The 18220-nt window shown below is 42.3% G+C and overlaps 1 protein-coding gene across 1 annotated transcript in view; it reads right to left on the bottom strand.

Annotated features, from left to right (window-relative positions):
• Window positions 1–274: 274 nt before the first annotated feature.
• Window positions 275–18220, bottom strand: part of LEMD2 (LEM domain nuclear envelope protein 2) — a 49780-nt gene continuing 31834 nt past the window's right edge. Inside the window, exons 2-9 of the mRNA XM_073616044.1 lie at window positions 10514–10554; window positions 9986–10061; window positions 7923–7999; window positions 7757–7836; window positions 7462–7604; window positions 4737–4838; window positions 4530–4632; window positions 275–1309 (exon numbers count right to left, since the gene is read on the bottom strand). Coding sequence (XP_073472145.1) covers window positions 1126–1309; window positions 4530–4632; window positions 4737–4838; window positions 7462–7604; window positions 7757–7836; window positions 7923–7999; window positions 9986–10061; window positions 10514–10554 — 806 coding nt within the window. The 3' untranslated portion in view covers window positions 275–1125. The remainder of the gene's footprint in view (window positions 1310–4529; window positions 4633–4736; window positions 4839–7461; window positions 7605–7756; window positions 7837–7922; window positions 8000–9985; window positions 10062–10513; window positions 10555–18220) is intronic.

Raw genomic sequence — 18220 nt, 5'->3', positions numbered from 1 at the left:
GGGTAGCTACTAATATATTTTACTTAGTCCACCTTTAAGACCCTCACTTTTGTCACGCTTCTTTGAATTTGCTCGAATTTGCTCTGATTTTATCAGTCTTTCCATTGGTGGGGTCTAATTGCTGATTTGACACACAGAGGTGGTGAAAATGTGGAAACAGACCTCCTGCCTACACAAAATTCATTGTTCTCTATCGTAATGAACAAATCAGGAAAAAAGAAAGCACAAAATAACCCTTGAAATTATAGCTAATCAACATACAGGTGCTTCAGACTGGCACTCAGAATGATACATTTATTCAGCACAATAAAATACAGCAATGACTAACATATCAATACAGGTCTTTGTTCTACATAGTGGCTGGTGTCAAAGAAACAGATTTTCATCACAGAACGGTGGCAAGGCACTGGTTAAATCCAGTGAAGGTATTGTGTTATTCTGTAATAATTGAATTTTATGCCTCTCTGCTGCAGCTTATAAACAACATCTCTGCTGTGCAGGAATAACTGCTGTCCAGAACGAGAGCAGCCAAGCGAGGAGACAGCAAGTGTCTAGATCTCCCATGAGCCCCTGCAAGAACAAATTACAACATCTCATGCACCACCCCTTCACTCCCCCCAACCCTCTTCCTACTCATAAAGCAATTACAGTCAAAGAATAGCACAGAGCCTTGCAAAAGTGTTAGGGATAATAAGCGTTCATGGAGTCCATCACCTTTTAGGTTACCAAGAAATTTGGATAGTGTAATGCTAGGTTCAACAGACTGTATGGGGCACAGAACTGCTTGTCGGGCATCCACAAACAGATGTAGGTGACTGCAGAGTATTACAAATTTTATACATGAAAACATTTAAATACAATGTACAAAAGGAAACATAAAAGTACAACACATTGTACTCCCAATAACAGAAAGCAAAGTGTGAGTCATTCTGCACCACAGGTATATTTATGTATTGCCATGTATATAAAAAGTCAGTTATAAAAAGGTGGAAAAGATTCCTGACATTCCCAGAATACCATCTTCAGTGCAAGGATGCATAAATCCCAGAAGCCAAGTAGTGTGCCATAACAGAAATAACTTGCTTACAATTGCTGAACATTACTTTTCATGTCCCAAACTAGCATCTATCTGCCCAATTTAGACAACAAAGTGGGTGAAAATCTTTCACTGGAAATGTCGTGTCGTGTTTGGGTCCAGCGCCACACAAGTAAATCTGCTCCAGCCACCCGTTGGGATTCTGTACGAAGTCGAGATTCATTGTCTTCAATAAATTGCACAGCCCGATCCCAGACTCTTTTTAAACGTTTCCTAGAAAGATTAATGGAAAAAAGGAGATGGGTAGATATATTTTTTTTAAGTTTATCATTATATACCATCATGTCTATGCTACCCCTCATATTTTCTGTTATAAGATATGTTATAACCTGGTGTGGACAAACAGTAGGAGCCAACCTTCCGAAGTTAAATTTTTATGCGCAAGCAATACAGTGCATGGGGATGGAACAAGACAATACTATTCCAAGAAACTGCAATTAAGCTGTTGTGCAGCTATGAAAAGGTGCAACATCCACTTGAATCAACGATAACTGTCCTAATATCATCACTACTATAAAACACGCTTACCTGGAATGAAGTGCCCGAAGACTACACATAATCAAAACGTGGGGTGGAAAAATTATGGATTAAACAAGCTCAGTAGGACAGGGGTAGGCAACCTCTCAGAGGCTGAGATCTACCTAGACAACATGGAGGGGAGGAAAGCAAAGTTCTCGCTCCCCCTTCACATCACCCCCCACACAAAAGTGCCCTCTATTCTCTTCACATCACCCTTCCACTGTAGTGTCCTCCACCCCCCACAGTAGTGTTTTGTAAGCCCCAATGCTGTGTCCTCTACTCCCTTCACATCAACCCCCCCCCAACTGTAGTCTCCTCTGTCCCCCATAGCAGTGACCCCTGCCCTCTCTCACATCAAACCCCCCCCCCCCTGTAGTGTCCCCTTGCCCTCTGAAAGCAGTGGCACTATGCTGCCTCCCACTCTGCAGTCAACATAAGAGCGATGGAGGCTGGGGGGAGGCAGAGCCGTGGTCACAATCCACTTGTCGGCTCCCCGCTAATTATGGCTTGCCGAACTAGGGATGAAACAACTAATCGGCATAAGCTAAAAAAAAAAATAGTTGTCAACTATTTTTTTAATCGATTAGTTGGTCAGCCGATTAGTTGGCCTGCATCCAGAATGCATTATTTGTTTACGTGTTAGAAAACACAGTGAGAATTTTTTTTTTTTTTTTATTAATAAAAAAAAAAAAAGTGCAACACACATACAGCTCAGTACACTATCCATACCTTTGAGTATAAACAGTGCAGCACAGATACAGCTCAGTACACCATTCATACACGTCACTAAGTGCCTGAGAACTTGTGTATGTGAGAGGAGTAATGTCTCATCGGACACGTAGTCCTGGGCAAAAGGGAGTGAGTGATTCTAAAGGCAGATTTTTTTTTAACTTGCTATAGGGGCACCCAATACTATACTTTGCAGCTTGCTATAGGAGAACCCTAAAGGCAGGAGGAGCTAGTAACGCCGGCGAGGAGACACCAGAAGAGGAGAAATGAGAGTTTGGGGTGGAGGAACTTGACTGGCCTGCACAGAGTCCTGACCTCAACCCGATATAACACCTCTGGGATGAACTAGAGTGGAGACTGCGAGCCAGGCCTTCTTGTCCAACATCAGTGCCTGACCTCACAAATGCGCTTCTGGAAGAATGGTCAAACATTCCCATAGACACACTCCTAAACCTTGTGGACAGCCTTACCAGAAGAGTTGAAGCTGTTATAGCGGCAAAGGGTGGGCCAACTCAAAATTGAACCCTACAGACTAAGACTGGGAAGCCATTAAAGTTCATGAGCGTGGAAAAGGCAGGCGCCCCAATACTTTTACCAATATAGTGTATATGTGATCTGGCACACAGGTGCCGTCGCTCTGTAGCAGTAAAACTGCTATAGGGCAGACCTGAAGCAGTTAAAGTGAACTTTACCCATAACAACTTGATAATAAATAATGTTCATTGCACATTAATAATTATGCTACCAAAATTAGTGTGCGCTGTAAATTGCCTCCAGCATTGCTCTGGTTTCTTTTTAGTGGAGGCTGCCATTTTGTTGAAGCCCAGAGCCCCTGAACAGTAGTAAAATCATAAAGCAGAACTAAATCCATTGATGTAATGGTTTCAAAAAACAGTTACGTTTGTGGAATGCTGGGATTGCCAACTGTTACATTTGCTTGTGCCCTCAACCAAACTGTGAAACCATCAAAATGGTTGGTGTCATAACTGATCATATGTGCAGCACCTTGGCTGTAAAAGGATAGGAGGGTTTAATCCCACTTTAAAGGCTGTAAGCGGATCAGCCTCTACAAACTCAGCAGTGCCTAAAAACGGAAAGCAACTGAGCATGTGGAGAGCAGGGCGAGACAGTATTACTGGATTTTAAACAGCAAAGGCCCTTATTTTTAATGTTTTACATAGCTATACCTGCAAAAGGGACCAGACTTAAGTGATCTAGCAGGACTTCATTTTATGACTAAAGTTCCACTTTAAATCTTGGTGTGCTTTGTGTATTGTTTTCAGATCTGTACAGTAATCTAGTGTGAAACTTTGTCCCTGTGCAGGAGCTTCCTGTAATAATGACCAGTCTCTGCTGCTCTCTATCCTTGTGCAGGGTGGCAGGTCTTGTTTTCCCCCCTTCTATAGTTTTTTGCAGATAGTCTGTAGTGGGTGGGGCCTGCTGGGTCCCTCCCACAGCTCTGCTATCTGTGCAGGTGTTCCAGCACAGTGATGAGGTCACTTACTTTCACTGGGTTTGCAAAAGCATTTACTGCAAACAATATGGATTTATATTGTTTGTGGCTATGGATGAATATAGGCCAATGAAAGTGTCCAGAGTTCAGCTTTAATGTTTTACATTATAAAGATAAGCTTGAAGTAGATTTTGCGGTCTACTAATATAATGCAGGCTTGTTTAAGCCAGCCATGGATGGTTCACATCTTGGCCGGTTCAGCAGGGACCGGACGAGATTCGAACCATGTATGGGCAAGACTTGGGTACTACCAGCATGTTGGATTTTTAGGATGCGATTATTGCCAGCGGCTTTAGCCACTAGCAATACTCACGTTGTGTTCCTCTGGCAGGGGCGGCTTCCCAACGCGCACCCCTCCCCGTCACCAGGGGAACACAATTGCTCCACGGGTTACAGAAGAGAAAAATCACATAACCCATGGCTTGCTTTAGCAGTGCTGCTGGGTGACTGTATTGCTGATCCTGTTGTTGCACTGTAATTCAACCACACAGGGGTCTTTCTTCTTGAAAAGAGACACTCTGCAAGCTCCAATAACCTGAAAAATGCAGGATGCCCCTAGTAAGCGCAATCTTTTTTTGGCTTAATCTTTTGGTCATATGATGGCGCACAAGTGCACCATTTCCTTTATCTATGCACTTTAAGACAAGATCAGTATGGGCTGCTGTTGCTTACCTGTCCTGAGGCATTATAAGTGTATCTCTGACATGTAAGATACCAATGAATGGGTTGTGTTCGATTCCATGCTGATAGTCTTTGTAGTGATGTTTGACAACATCTTTGAAAATGAGAGAGAAGAGAAAGAGAAGCAAGAGCGATATTAGGCATCCATCGACTTGTGCAGTCGCATTGCATTAACAGTACAAGATATTTGATATATACCAATGATTTTCTCGACCATAGCAAACATCTGTTTTTGCCCCTCTTCTACCTTCCTCCAGTGATAGCGCAAGTAGATCAAACATAACCAGAGAGCAAAGACAACTGATGGAAAAAAAAAGAAAAAAAAAAAAAAACACTGGTAAATGTAAAATCAATAGCAGTAGAATCTCAACTAAGCATTATCAGTAGCAAAGTGCTCTTGCAGACCTGGAAAAAAACGATATACTGCAAAACAGAAGGCGGGATACAACATGCCACCCTCTAACATACTCCTATAAGTCCAGGGTGAGGGACACAGCCACAGCGTTCTGGGTTTGCAGGAGGTGGGAACTAAAATTGGCATTGCCTAATATAAGATTTTATGCTGTAGGGCTTTTGTTCTGCTAAATCTTACCTGGCGATCCTGCCAGTTCCTGTGGTAGGGCAAGAAAGCGCACCCACCGCTTTATAATGCTCACTCATAATGAAGGAATACAGGCAGGTGTATCGTATACAGTATCTGTAGTCTCCTTGTTGTGACCATGCATCTCGCTGCTTATCAGTGCCATAGTGGCTTGCACTTTAAGACCCTGACCTAATGATAAAGTCACAGTTTGATACTTGGCCAATGCTTTACACAGCAGGGAAGTATGACTTTGTTGACACGTCTAACTAAAATTTAAAGAAAGGAGGTATACAAAAGTACAAAAATATTTTTCAAACTTTTTATCAGTGGAATACGTTTTTTTTTGTTTTCTTTAATTTGAATATGGGACTCTAAAGCCGGCAGAAAGCTATTAAATGAATTGAGACAGAAAAAAAAAAAAAAAAGAAGAAGAAAAACTGCCATACCTGCCAAAGTCAAATGATAGAACTCTGATTGGAGGAGAGCCCTTCTACTGCATTAGGCAGTGAGAACTTTGTGGGGGTACCACAAACAGTATGCGCGATATGTAGTAGTATTGCAAATTAGCAATATCCGCTCTGCTATAAAGGAGTCCCTAAATGACAGAGTACCATCTATACAAAGCAAAACCGTGGAAAAGTACACTGCACCATGCTTTTCTTTGTTCAGACTAGTTCTTAAAATTTTAAAAAGCTGCCACAAAGGCCAAGATATCTAGGGACAGCAGTCACTACATTTGTGTTTGTGGCACGATAATTGTGTACCGTTAGTATGCAAGACAAGATCCTGGTATACGCCCTTTTGACAAAAAACAGACGCTCGGTTGGCCAACAATCGTACCGTGTGTACGAGGCTTAAGAATTGTAAGCTGCAATATAATAAACGTTTGCTTTTGCATGTGATTCCTAAGTATTTGTGCTCCATACTGGGTTTATAGGAGTCTTCTGGCTGGCTCTTCTAACTTAAAGCCCAACTCTGGGCATAAAAAAGCTTTCCCTTGCAGTGTCTTTATTTGCAGAAGTAGTATCATCTTTTAAAATTATAAAGTTGTTCTGCCATGCTGATGTTTTAATACAAATAGTGCTTAGAGGAGTTGTCCTTTTTATACTTTACACTAATATTACAACATATAAAGCCCAACTCCAGGCAAAAAAAAAAAGTTTTCCCATGCAGTGGGGCTGTGCCTGCACTGCATGACTTATCTGCTTGTTTTGTCCAGAGGCGACCAGAAAGTTTATAATCACCCAATCCTCTGCTCCAGTGGCAAATGGCACTCCCCCACAATTCAGCTGTGGACTGTTCCTGACGTCCTCGCGTCAAGAGCAGGTCCATGGGCATGAGGACGTCAGAATAATCCACTGCACAACACTGCAGGAGGGCAGGAGTCACAGGAACCAGTCTTGTGCTGGGAGGAATGGAAGAATGGGCAAGTATATCTCCCCTTCTCCAATCCCCTAGACAAAAACGAGCTGTTAACCCTTGCAGTGCAGGTACAGCCCCACTGCAAGGAAAAGCTTTTTATGCCCAGAGTTGGGCTTTAAATGATAAGAGCCAGCCAGAAGAGCCCTATAAACCCAGTATGGAGCACAAATACTTACGAATACATGCAAAAGTAAACGTTTATAATATTGCAGCTTACAATTCTTAGATGTGATGGCTATATTACTTTCCTTTTCAGGCTCTTTTTCTAATTGTATCTGATAATTCAGCCAGCAAGTCTGTTTTTGAAAAGCACAAGATCTCCAGCAGAATGTATCAGTTTATATGGATGAGACAAACCACTTAAACACTGACAGGGGTGATTAAAATGATCAGCTTTTAATTTATTCATACAAAACTTTTATCCCAAAATGTTTGCTAGAACTGATTATAAAGTGTGAGCTGGAGTTTGCCTTCATTTTGTTAGTGTATCTAAATCTACTAATACATTTAGGACTACCCTCCCCATGCAAACTGACAATGCCGCTATCTACTGTGCCTGATGTTCTCATTCCTCCAGAATTGTGTCTTATTAATACAGGTAGTGTATTACTGGCCAGATCACCAGGTGAAAATAGTAGGTTGATTGGAAAGTTGCGATATAATTCATTTTTTGGTGTTGGGTTTAAAGGATAAGTTCACAATTTAGGAAAAAAAATATATAAATGCACATTTATTATAGTTGTCAGATCGGGGAATCAAGGAGATACAGGGGCTGGTCTGTTCATAACATGTTACACTCTGAATATGGGAGTAACGTGCAACATATTATGAAAGGTGAACTAATCCTTTAATACCCTTTTGAAAGTGACCAGACTAAACAGGAACAAGTAAAATAACTGAAAACAAAGCATTTCATACCAAAAAGGGCCAGGAAAAGGTTAGAAATAGCCGTGTAAAGAGCATTTATCAGTCGGCAAGTAATTCCAAAATGGGGTCGTGAAGACTCAACACAGAAGACGAGGGAGCCTGTGGTGACAATCTCACCATCTTCATCTTTTGCCCTAAAAAATGCACACGTGGCCACAAATTAGGAAGAAAGAAGCAATAAATTATTACAATATCAAATGTTGTTTCTAAGACTAAGATATCAGATATCAGGAAAAAAGGATGCCCAGAAGTATACAGATTAGCAGCAGTATGCAGTTTAACTCACCATATGCCTAAATGTTCATCCCTGTTCAGCAGCCAATCTAGAGCAGAATCAAATTTCTCTGGTGGATGGTCAAAAACATTCTATAAAAAGGATATGCAACAACATGAGGGTAAGACTTTAAAATCCAATGACTCATGACAACATGACAGTCGTCACTGATACTTACCATTACATGTTCCTTTGCTCTTCTAACGGGTATACACTTGCTTTTCAGATTGGAAGGATTTCCACACTCAAAGCTACCTAATATGATGATGAAAAAAGAAATGTAGGTTAAAAAAAAAAAAAAAAAAATGAAATAAAAAAAAAAAAAAAAAAAAAAAAAACACAGATCCTCTCCTCTGTCAGTTTTTCTTTTTTGTAATGAAAACACTTTGCACAGTTCTGTGCCAGGACAAAAAGTAACCCCTGAGCAGTTCCATCATCCCAGAGCAGCCAAATATTCCAAACCAGGAAGATGACTAGAAGAAGATGGCCTTGAGCCTGCAGCACTAGAAGGATCACTTGTTAGGTAATATGCCATAAATGTGCAAATATGGTATATATTATGGCTTATAGCACATTATGGCAATAAGGGGGTCCAAAATGTCCATTTTGATGTGGTTGTTTACTACTGCTTTAAAATGGTGGCACTTCTTTACAATATGTTAAATCAAGTTTTTTTGTGTAAAATAAAAGGTTTTGTGTTTATGTTTAAGATGCATACATTAAAGCTATCATAAGAAGTTAAAGTTATTAAGGTTACTTTATATTTCAGTTAACCTGCCACCACCGTAACTGCTTGACCAATCCCTTCTGAAGGCTTAAAGCAATGCTCTTGCTAATAAGTCCAAAAAAAACGGCCTGCAAAGAAGGAAAAAAATAAAAATAAAGTAGGTAGAACACCTACATCTCTGGCTGGTGGTGCCTCAGTTCTTCGCTTCAGGAGCTACAGTTGAAAAAGAGCCTTCTGAATCTGTCACACTTCTGGGTTTGTCAGATGCCTATGCCCTCCAACAGCAATAGGCAACTAGACATCCAACACACTCAGATAGTGAGTAACAATCAGAAGATTCTTCACCGATCGTAGCTCTTAAAGAAATAAACAAAGGTTCAGGTCGTGTCAGTACAGTAATGATTTTGCCTCTGCAATCAGGCTGCTGACGTAACACTGGGTAAGGATACTGACTTTCTCTAAGTATTGGTAAGGTGAGGAGGACAGGCAACATCAAAGGCAGATTCTGAGAAGGGAAGGGCGCATAAGGCACCTGACCTAGGGGGAGGGAAAAAATAAAAAATAAAGAAGTATAAACTTGTGGCCTTAAGTACAGAAATGACTTGGGAATCAGCAGAACGACCCCATTCAGACCTCAGAAGAAGATTTCTACTCAATGGAGCAGTAAAAAGGTGAGCATTTATGTCTTTTTTTTTTTTTTTTTTTTTTTACACAAGTATGCCATTTTTGCAAATATATTTACTAATAACAAGATTGCTTGAAGCATACTTCATGCGAGCAAGAAATAAAATTTACCTCCTCTGTTCACATTGCACTGGAGTTAACAACCTAAGCATATGTAAAAATAAAACCAGTGTACTGAATAATGCAGATTAAACCATTGTACACTAGGTGACAGCTGTACCTCCACTTTTGTGCTTAGCAGAAGTACGGCTGTCACCGAGTACAATACCAGTCCTCTCTTCCATACAAACTTGCAATGTCTTTGTATCCTGCTCCATTTTTGTACCCTGTTCCATTTCGATTCTCCTAGTGACCACATCAGCATTACCATCTTGCCTAACTTCCTCTTCCATTGTCAGCTATCTAGTGAGAGATTGTCCAGCAATGTTCCTGTTGGGATTTTATTCTGGCGATATGCCCTTATGTCATTTCTTTATAAGTGCAATTTTAACTTTTTTTTTTCCTATCAACCTGCTTTACTCTGCACTAGCCAGGGTGCTTTGTTTTTACCTTTATGGTTTTGTATGTGTATATGGCCTTACACTCGCAGAGTTTAAAAAAATACTTAGAGCAGCTTTGACTCCAGTGAAGCAGGGTACATTTGAATATCCTATAAATATGCAAGTTTACTTTTGTGCAAAGAGATGTTACTAACCAGCATTAAATATAATGAGCAACAAAGCAGAGTAACATCAATGAATGTAGCCTGTTAGCTTAAACTGACACAAGTACATGAAAACGACTGGCAGACTATACTGTCTATTTGTAATAAAGGAGCATTAACCACTCACCTGCCTCTAATGACAGAAAATTATACAGCTCTGAAAGGATCTGAAGAATGATCTGCTTCTGCATGGTTTGGCAATACTGGAAAAAAAAAAAAAATAGAAAGGAGATCTGAGAGGCCATTTAAGTTGCACGCACAGCATATTAACATACAATACCACATGCCCCTGGACAATGGTCCATCCTCGCATCTGAGTGGCCCGACGACAAACATTTCAAATTTTGTACGCTAAACTTTTATAAGTAAAACTTTTATAGTAAACTGATCCAAAGATTATGATTGCTCTTTTCAGAAAAATGTTTGCTTTTCAGCTAAAGATGGCAATACCTTAATTCTATTTACATAACAGACAAACAACACATAAAAACACAGAATACAGACTGGTTATTTAAGATTAGGATTTAGATAATGCAGAATGCAACATTGTTATACAGTTTATTGGTAGACAGGTAGCAATTTTCAAGGATGTACAGATAAAGAAAAACTATAGTTCATCACAAATTATATAAAAAAAAATAAAAAAACATCTTACCTTATCGGCTTTGCCTTCACAGTCAGGAGGAATGAGTTTGACTAAAAAAATAAAACCATGAATTTCAGAAAAGGGAAAACATTTTTTTTCCAAAATTATCGCTAAAGCACAACTCCAGCCAAAACTTTTTGCCAGAATAGGTGAAAGTTCCCTTTATCCACTTCCCGCCTAGCCAAATGTACATGCAGTACAGTATACAGCCAGCGAATGTTTTAAAGTTCCAGGACAACGTCCAGAGACATCCTCCCACTCATGCGCAGTGGCACAATCCTGTAAAAGCTCCTTTGACCACAACGTTCAGTACCATACTGCTGTGATTGGCCCAGGTACCATGTGATCAGTGCGACCAATAATAGCGATCACACGAGAACAAGTAAGAGAAATGTCATGGATGGTTTTCATTCATTACAGCTAGCTTACGATTGCAATCGCTGTGATCAATCACAGGGTACAGGGCCATTCACAGCTGCACTGTACCATTTGATAGCTGTAGCCAATCACAGCAATCACAAAAGCAAGCTGTCTTGAATGAAAGCCATCGATCATCTCAAACCAGTCTGCCCATTCTCCTGACATCAAGGCATTTTGGGCGACACAGCCTCCGCTCACTGTATATTTTCTCTTTTTCGGACCATTCTCTGTAAAACCCTAGAGATGATTGTGCGTGAAAATCCTAGTAGATTAACAGTTTTTTAAAATACTCAGACTAGCCCGTCAGGCACCAACAACCATGCCACGTTCAAAGTCCCTTAAATCTCCTTTCTTCCCCATTCTGGAGTTACTGCCATGTGATTGGCTGATTAGAAATTTGTGTTACCAAGCAATTGAATAGGTGTACCTAATAGAGTGGCCGGTGAGTGTGTATGTATAATATATGTAAAGCGCTGCATAAATTGATGGCGCTATACAAGTACCTGTAATAAATAAATAATTAAAAAAAAAAAACAGTCAGCCATTAAATGTGTGTGTGTGACAGTTCCTTTGCCAGTAATCTCTCAAGACAGCTATGCAAGGAAGGGCTTTGCTCATTTAAAAAGGAAACAAAAAAGTTTGCAACTGCACATACTAGCCTTTAGTATGCACAAGAAGAAAAATAAAGTCAAAAAAGTTTAAAGTGCTGTCTTGGTGGATTCCTGGAAAAGAAAATATGAGATAGCTCACTAGTCCCTTCCCCATTTATCCTACAGGACAGCCAAGAAAGACAAATACCTAGGGCAGGGGTCAGCAACCTTTTTCCACTTAAGGGCAAGATTCAATGTATGTGTATGCATGGAGGGCCACATTTACTTGCTAATAAATGACAATAATCTTCCTAACATAGTAATAACAGTACAGGTTTACCTCACTTTAAAGGTGCTTCACTAATACAAAGCCAGTTCACCCTGAGGGAGCATGTGGCTGGGGATTCAGATTTTACTGCCCCCTCTCCCATGCTGGCACCCAAGGGTGGCTGATGCCAGCCCTACCAGCCAGCATGGTCTGGAGATGGGGGTCCCGCCCCAAGGGCAGATGGGGTCCCTGTCCCCAAGTGAGAAGGGGTCCCTAACAGGTTCCTCCCCCATTGCAGTGTCCTCTGCCCCCCTTCACATAACTCCATAGGGTGCTCTTCCCCCCTATAGAAAGTTTCCTGTACCGGCAAAGCAGCGTCCTCTACCCCCTGCATCCCCCCCCACTGTAGTGTCCTCTGCCTCCATAGTGTCTTCTGTCCCCTGCACCCCACCCCACTGTAGTGTCCTCTGCCCCCTGCACCCCCCCCCCCACTGTAGTGTTCTCTGCCCTCATAGGGTCCTCTGCCCCCTGCACCCCCCCACTGTAGTGTCCTCTGTCCCCATAGTACCCTCTGCCCCTCACGGACACACAATCACACACTGTGCAGGTAGAACTCTCCTACCTTACACAGGTGTAGAGCAAAGCGGCTGGTATCACAAGCTGAATGGGGGCAGGAACTGCTGAAACTAACTTTTTACATTAACAGGCTGGTGATTGGTTGCTAGGATCGCCCAGCAGCCAATCACCTACCGTTTAATGTAAAAGGGTATTTCAGCGGTTCCCGTCCCCCATCTGGCCCTGTGATACCAGCAGCTCACCGATGTACTATGAGGAGGACAGCGGCGAACATGTCCATGGGCCGGGTGCCCGGGAATTAATCACAGGCACTGACGGGCTGGAACATCAGCGGTGGCGGGCCGCGGACCCCTGACCTAGGGGGTCTAAAGCCTAAAGAAAATTACTTCAAAAACACTTATTTTGGTTAGCTAACAGGTCAGGCAAGTGCAGTTGCTCCAGATTTTGGTAAATGAGGGGAAGCTCTGCTGATTTTCATCATCCAATCATGTGCAAGCTAAAATGCTGTGTTTTTTTTTTATTCTTTGCAAAGTGAAGCTTTACCTCATTTACTAAACTCTGGAGCTCTACACTTGCAAGGTGCACAATCTATTTGTCTTTAGTAAATCAACCCCATTGTCTTCATTGCAAGTTTAATATATGTGGTGCAGTTAACTGTTAGGTTGATATCTTTTTTTGGCCCTCTGAACACAAGGTGAACTGGAATTCTACAGTCTTTGAAAGCACTTAGCAACCACATATGATCTCGTCAGACTTCAAATTATTAATTGTTAAAGTGGTAGTAAACTCTGTACTACCACTTGTACCAACAGGTAGAACGTGGCTTACCTGTAGGTACCGTGAACATCTCCTAAACCTGCACATTTTTAGGAGATATTCAGAGTGCATGCAGCCGATGACATCACCAGGCGCATGCACTCTGAAGGTTCAGCTTACAGTGCCAGACCTTCAGAGCCCATGTCGTAAACCTCAGCACATGCGCAGGAGTGATGTCATCGCACCCCCGGCTACTCATGTGGCCGCAAATCCAGAAGGAAGACCAGGCGGAAGATGTCAGCCGTCTCAGCTGTGACATTGCAGCACTGGAAGGCTTCGTTCTAAGGTAGGTCTATCATGTGCTAGTATGCAATGCATACTAGCACATTATGATATTGCCTTGCAGGGATTTTTTTTTTGTAATCACCTGCGGTTTACTACTGCTTTAAATATGACAACTGATAAGATAGAAAAACCAAAAACTGAAAGCAGTGAACAGGAGATACCACCACCTAAGGCTCTATGCAAACTTGTATTTTTCATAAGCTCAAAAAAGCACTGGATGAAAAAACCCTAGTTAGACTTACCTGTAACGGTATTTCTACGAGTCTTTCAGGACAGCACATGGAGAGAGCGCAGATCCACCCGCTTTTCCCAGGAAACACTGCAGTCAGTTTTTTCTTTATAGACAGGACGCTTCCACCATGGCCTCAGTTGTTCTCAGAGTACCTCCAGCCATGCTGAAAGTAGATAAGCAAAACATAGCAATAACACCACATTTTATAAAACAATTAGGGCGGGTCATCGGCGCTGTCCTGAAAGACTCGTAGAAATACCATTACCGGTAAGTCTAACTAGGGTTTTTCTCCCCTCGTCTTTCAGGACAGCACCTGGAGATGATAAAAGAGTACTTACTCTAGGGTGGGACCACAGCCTGCAGGACTTTCCTGCCGAACGATTGTTCCGATGCTGATAGCAAGTCCAACCTGTAGTGGCGGGTGAAGGTGGAGAAACTCGTCCACGTGCCCGCTTTACAGATCAGACCTGGATAAGCCCCTGTTCTTTCCGCCCAGAACGTTGCTACTGCCCTTGTTGAATGGGCCATTACCCCCGTGGGAGGGTCTGCCCCTGAATCTCTATAGGCTTCACTGATAGCCATTCTCAGCCACCTGCCTATAGTGCTCTTGGAAGCACTATAACCCTTACGAGATCCAGAGAAAAGAATGAAGAGAGAATTTGACTTCCTGAACTTTCTCGTGATTTCTAAATAATGCAGTAAACACCTTCTCACATCCAGAGTATGGAAAGACTCCTCAGAGTTGGATGGTGTAGGACAAAAGGTAGGTAGAATTATTTCTTGTGCCCTATGAAAAGCTGTTGCAACTTTTGGCAGAAAACCCGGGTCAGTTTTTAGCACTACCCGATCTGGAAAAATATAGCAAAAGGGTTCTATTATAGATAGAGCTTGCAACTCTCTTACTCTTCTGGCCGAGGTAACTGCTACCAAAAGAACTCATTTGAGCGACCATAATTTAATTGTCGCTTCCTCTGGAGGTTCGAAAGGTCTTTTGATCAAACCCTGTAGAACCAATGATAAATCCCATTTAAGAAAAAATTTAAAAGGTATTGGCCTCGCTCTGGCCAATGCCTTGAAAAATCTAATTATAAGCGGCTCTTGTGATAACTTTCTCTCAAGAAAAACCGACAAGGCGGCCACCTGGACCTTCAGGGTACTGGCTGCCAAACCCATCTCCATTCCTTCATGGAGAAACTAATACTGAAGGCAATTCCTGTGGTGAGAATTTTTTAGTCATACACCAGGAGTTAAACCGCTTCCACATTTTAAAATAAATAACTCTGGTAACCTTTTTTCGGATACTTAACAGTGTCGAAACCAGTTTATCTGAGAAGCCTTTTCTTTTTAGAATTTGCTCTTCAGTAACCACCCTGTCAGCTTGAGCTGGTCAATCTTTGGATGCTGAAGGTGTCCCTGGGTTAAGAGATCTTTTCGAACTGGAAGAACCCAGTGAGGTTCCACTGCCATCCTCTATATAGTTGCAAACCGGGGCCTCTTGGGCCAAAAAGGAGCCACTAGAATCATACTTGTGGTCTCTTTGTACTTTCCTTAAAACCAAAAGGCATCATTTGAAAGGGGGGAAAAGCGTAGCACAAGTGGAAGTTCCACGGTTGTGCCAGCGCATCCAATCCTCTTGCTTGATCTTGCCTGTTTAGTGAAAAAAATGGCCTTCACCTTTGAGTTCTTCTGGGATGCGAACAGATCTATCTGAGGAGCTCCCCATTTTTCTGTTTATTTTTGGAATACCTCTGTGTTTAGACTCCACTCTGCTTCCAGCATCCTTTCTCTGCTCAGAAAGTCGGCAACTAGATTCAGATCTCCCTTTAAGTGTACAGCTGTTAGGGACCTTAAGTTGTTTTCTGCCCAGGATAAAATCTGAAGGGACGAGGCTAGCAAGACCTTGCTTCTCGTGCCTCCTTGCCTTGTAATATATGCCACTGCTGTGGCATTGTCCGATAGAACTTGGACATGGTGACCTTGGACTAGTTTCTTGAAAGCCCATAGTCCTAGGAGAATAGCCCTTAGTTCCCTCCAATTGGAGGATCTCCTGGCTTCCCTGTTCGTCCAATTCCCCCGAGCCATCTGTCCTTCCAGGTGGGCGCCCCAACCCCAAGAACTTGCATCCGTTGTCAAACTACTCTCCAGGGGGAAACACCAGAACAGGCCCCTGTCCAGATTTGAGTGGCTCCTCAACCACCAGAGCTTCCTCTGAACTTGAGGGGACATTTTTATCATCTTTTCCAGGGACTCTCCATAGGACCAATTTCTCAGGATTGCCTGCTGGAAATCCCTTGCGTGGAAACGTGCCCACTGCACTGCTGGTATCGATGTAGTAAGGAGCCCCAAGACAGACGTCGCTGCCCTGATGGAAATTGGCAGGTTTGTCTGGGTCTTTTTTACTGCATTCTGAAGTTTTTCTATCTTTTCCTCAGGGAGGAAGATTCTCTCCTGTATGGAATCCTAGGAATTTTATTATCTGTGATGGAATCATGTTTGATTTTTCCTTGTTTATTAACCAGCCGAGACTCTCCAGATGTCTCTTTGTCCTTTCCAGATCCTTCTCTAACATGTCCCTTGTCTTGGAAAATATTAGAAGATCTTCTAAATATGGGACAATCAAAATTCCCTCTACTCTGAGTGGGGCTAAGGCCTCTGCTAAGATTTTTGTGAATATCCTCGGAGAGGATGACAGCCTGAAAGGGAGAGCTCTGAACTGAAGATGTAGGATAGACCCTGAGGCACATGGAGGTATGCATCCCTCAGGTCTATGGATGCCATAAAACAGTTTGGGGTCAGGAGACCCCTTACTGAAAAGATCGTGTCCATTTTGAATTTCTTGTACCTGACAGATCTGTTGAGAATCTTCAGGTTCAGAATTAATCTGAATTTGCCCGAAGGCTTCTTTACCAGAAATATGTGCGAATAGCACCCCTGTTCTACTTCTTTGGAAGGAACATTTATGATCACCTTCTGCTGAATTAATTCCTGTATGATTGTAGTCATTGCTGCCAGCTTCTCTGGGTCTCAGGGAGCCTGAGTTATATAAAAACGAACAGGTGGGGGTTGGGAGAACTCCAGTCTGTAACCCTCCATTATCGCTTTGAGGATAAATGGACTGTCTGTAATCCTCTGCCACTGTGAAAAGAAGGTTTGTTACCTTGCTCCCACAGTTGGAGGATAGTCACTGGCTCTTTGTATTTGGGGTAGGGGGGCGAAAAAGTACTCCTGACCTGCCCCTGCCTCTCTGAGACCTCCATGGTCTTTTATATTCTGTCTCCTTTGTGTCTGAGGTTTTCCGAAAAGGACGAAAATTTTTATTGCCCTGAGGGATCCCTTTTTTGTTTATAGGGAAAGCCTTTTTCTTGTCAGCCGTTCTTTCAAGTATGGCTTCAAGACCCGGGCCAAAAACCAAATCTCCCTCAAAGGGTAGACCACATAACTTGGACTTTGAGGCTGTATCCCCGGTCCATGTCTTGACCCATAGAGCTCTAAGGGCTGAATTAATTAAAGCAGAGGATCTGGCTGACATTCTAACTGATTCAGCTGAAGCGTCTGCTATGTATCCTACCGCCTTTAGTAGCACCGGTAGTGTCTCTAAAAGATCCTTACGAGGAGTTCCTGCCTTGATATGAGCTTTTAGTTGTTCCAGCCAATGCTCTAAGTTCCTGGCCACAACTGTTGAGGCCATGGCTGGCTTTAAATTTGCTAGGTGGAATCCCAAGCTTTCTTTAGTAGGTAGGGACGCAAGGTCAGTGTTCCTCGACACTTGAGAGAAAGCTGCATCCAGACTAGGTTTTTAGTTCCAAACCTGGGAGCTATCCTCTTCAAAGGGAAACCTGCGTTTGAGGGATCTAGAAAAGAAAGGGGCCCTCTCTGGGTCCTTCCATTCCCTTTTAATTGTTTCTGATAGAAACTTATGCACAGGAAACACTCTGTGCTTCACTTCACCCATGCCCTGAAACATTTTATCATGTAATGACAATAGGGTTTTATCCTCTGTAATATTTAGAGTAGTGTGGATAGTTTTTAAAAGATCATCCACCTCCTCTAGGGATAATTTGTAGTGAGAAGAAGATTCTTTCTTTTCCTCTACTTCTTCCTCAGAGTCTGTAACCACGCTACGATCTTCCTCTTCCGAGTCACTGCCTCCTCTGTATGCAGAAACAGATGACTGGGAACAAGGTACTGAGCTGCTACCTGCAGCTGGATGTTTGTCAAGATAAGACCTGAATGTCTCAAAGGTATTGGCCAATTCCTTTCTGAAGGAGTTCAATAATTCTCCTTGCTGAACCACAGGTGTAGTAATAGTGGTCTCCTCTAACTAAGTCTGCAATGCAGGCCCTGCATAACACCTTTGCCCAAGACTCTTTAAGTACATTATTACAAGATGGACATTTCCTTTTAACAGGAAAGGAGGAATGTTTGGTCTTTTCTTTGGCTTTCTGAAATACATAAGAAAATAACCGTATGTTTTTGTCCTTACACAAAAAACCATAGCATGCTGAAAAAATGGAGGAGCTAACACTTTA

This window comes from Aquarana catesbeiana, linkage group LG02 (genome assembly GCF_042186555.1).
Source record: "Aquarana catesbeiana isolate 2022-GZ linkage group LG02, ASM4218655v1, whole genome shotgun sequence".
NCBI classification, from domain to species: Eukaryota; Metazoa; Chordata; class Amphibia; order Anura; family Ranidae; genus Aquarana; species Aquarana catesbeiana.
This window is presented reverse-complemented; position numbering and strand designations above follow the sequence as displayed.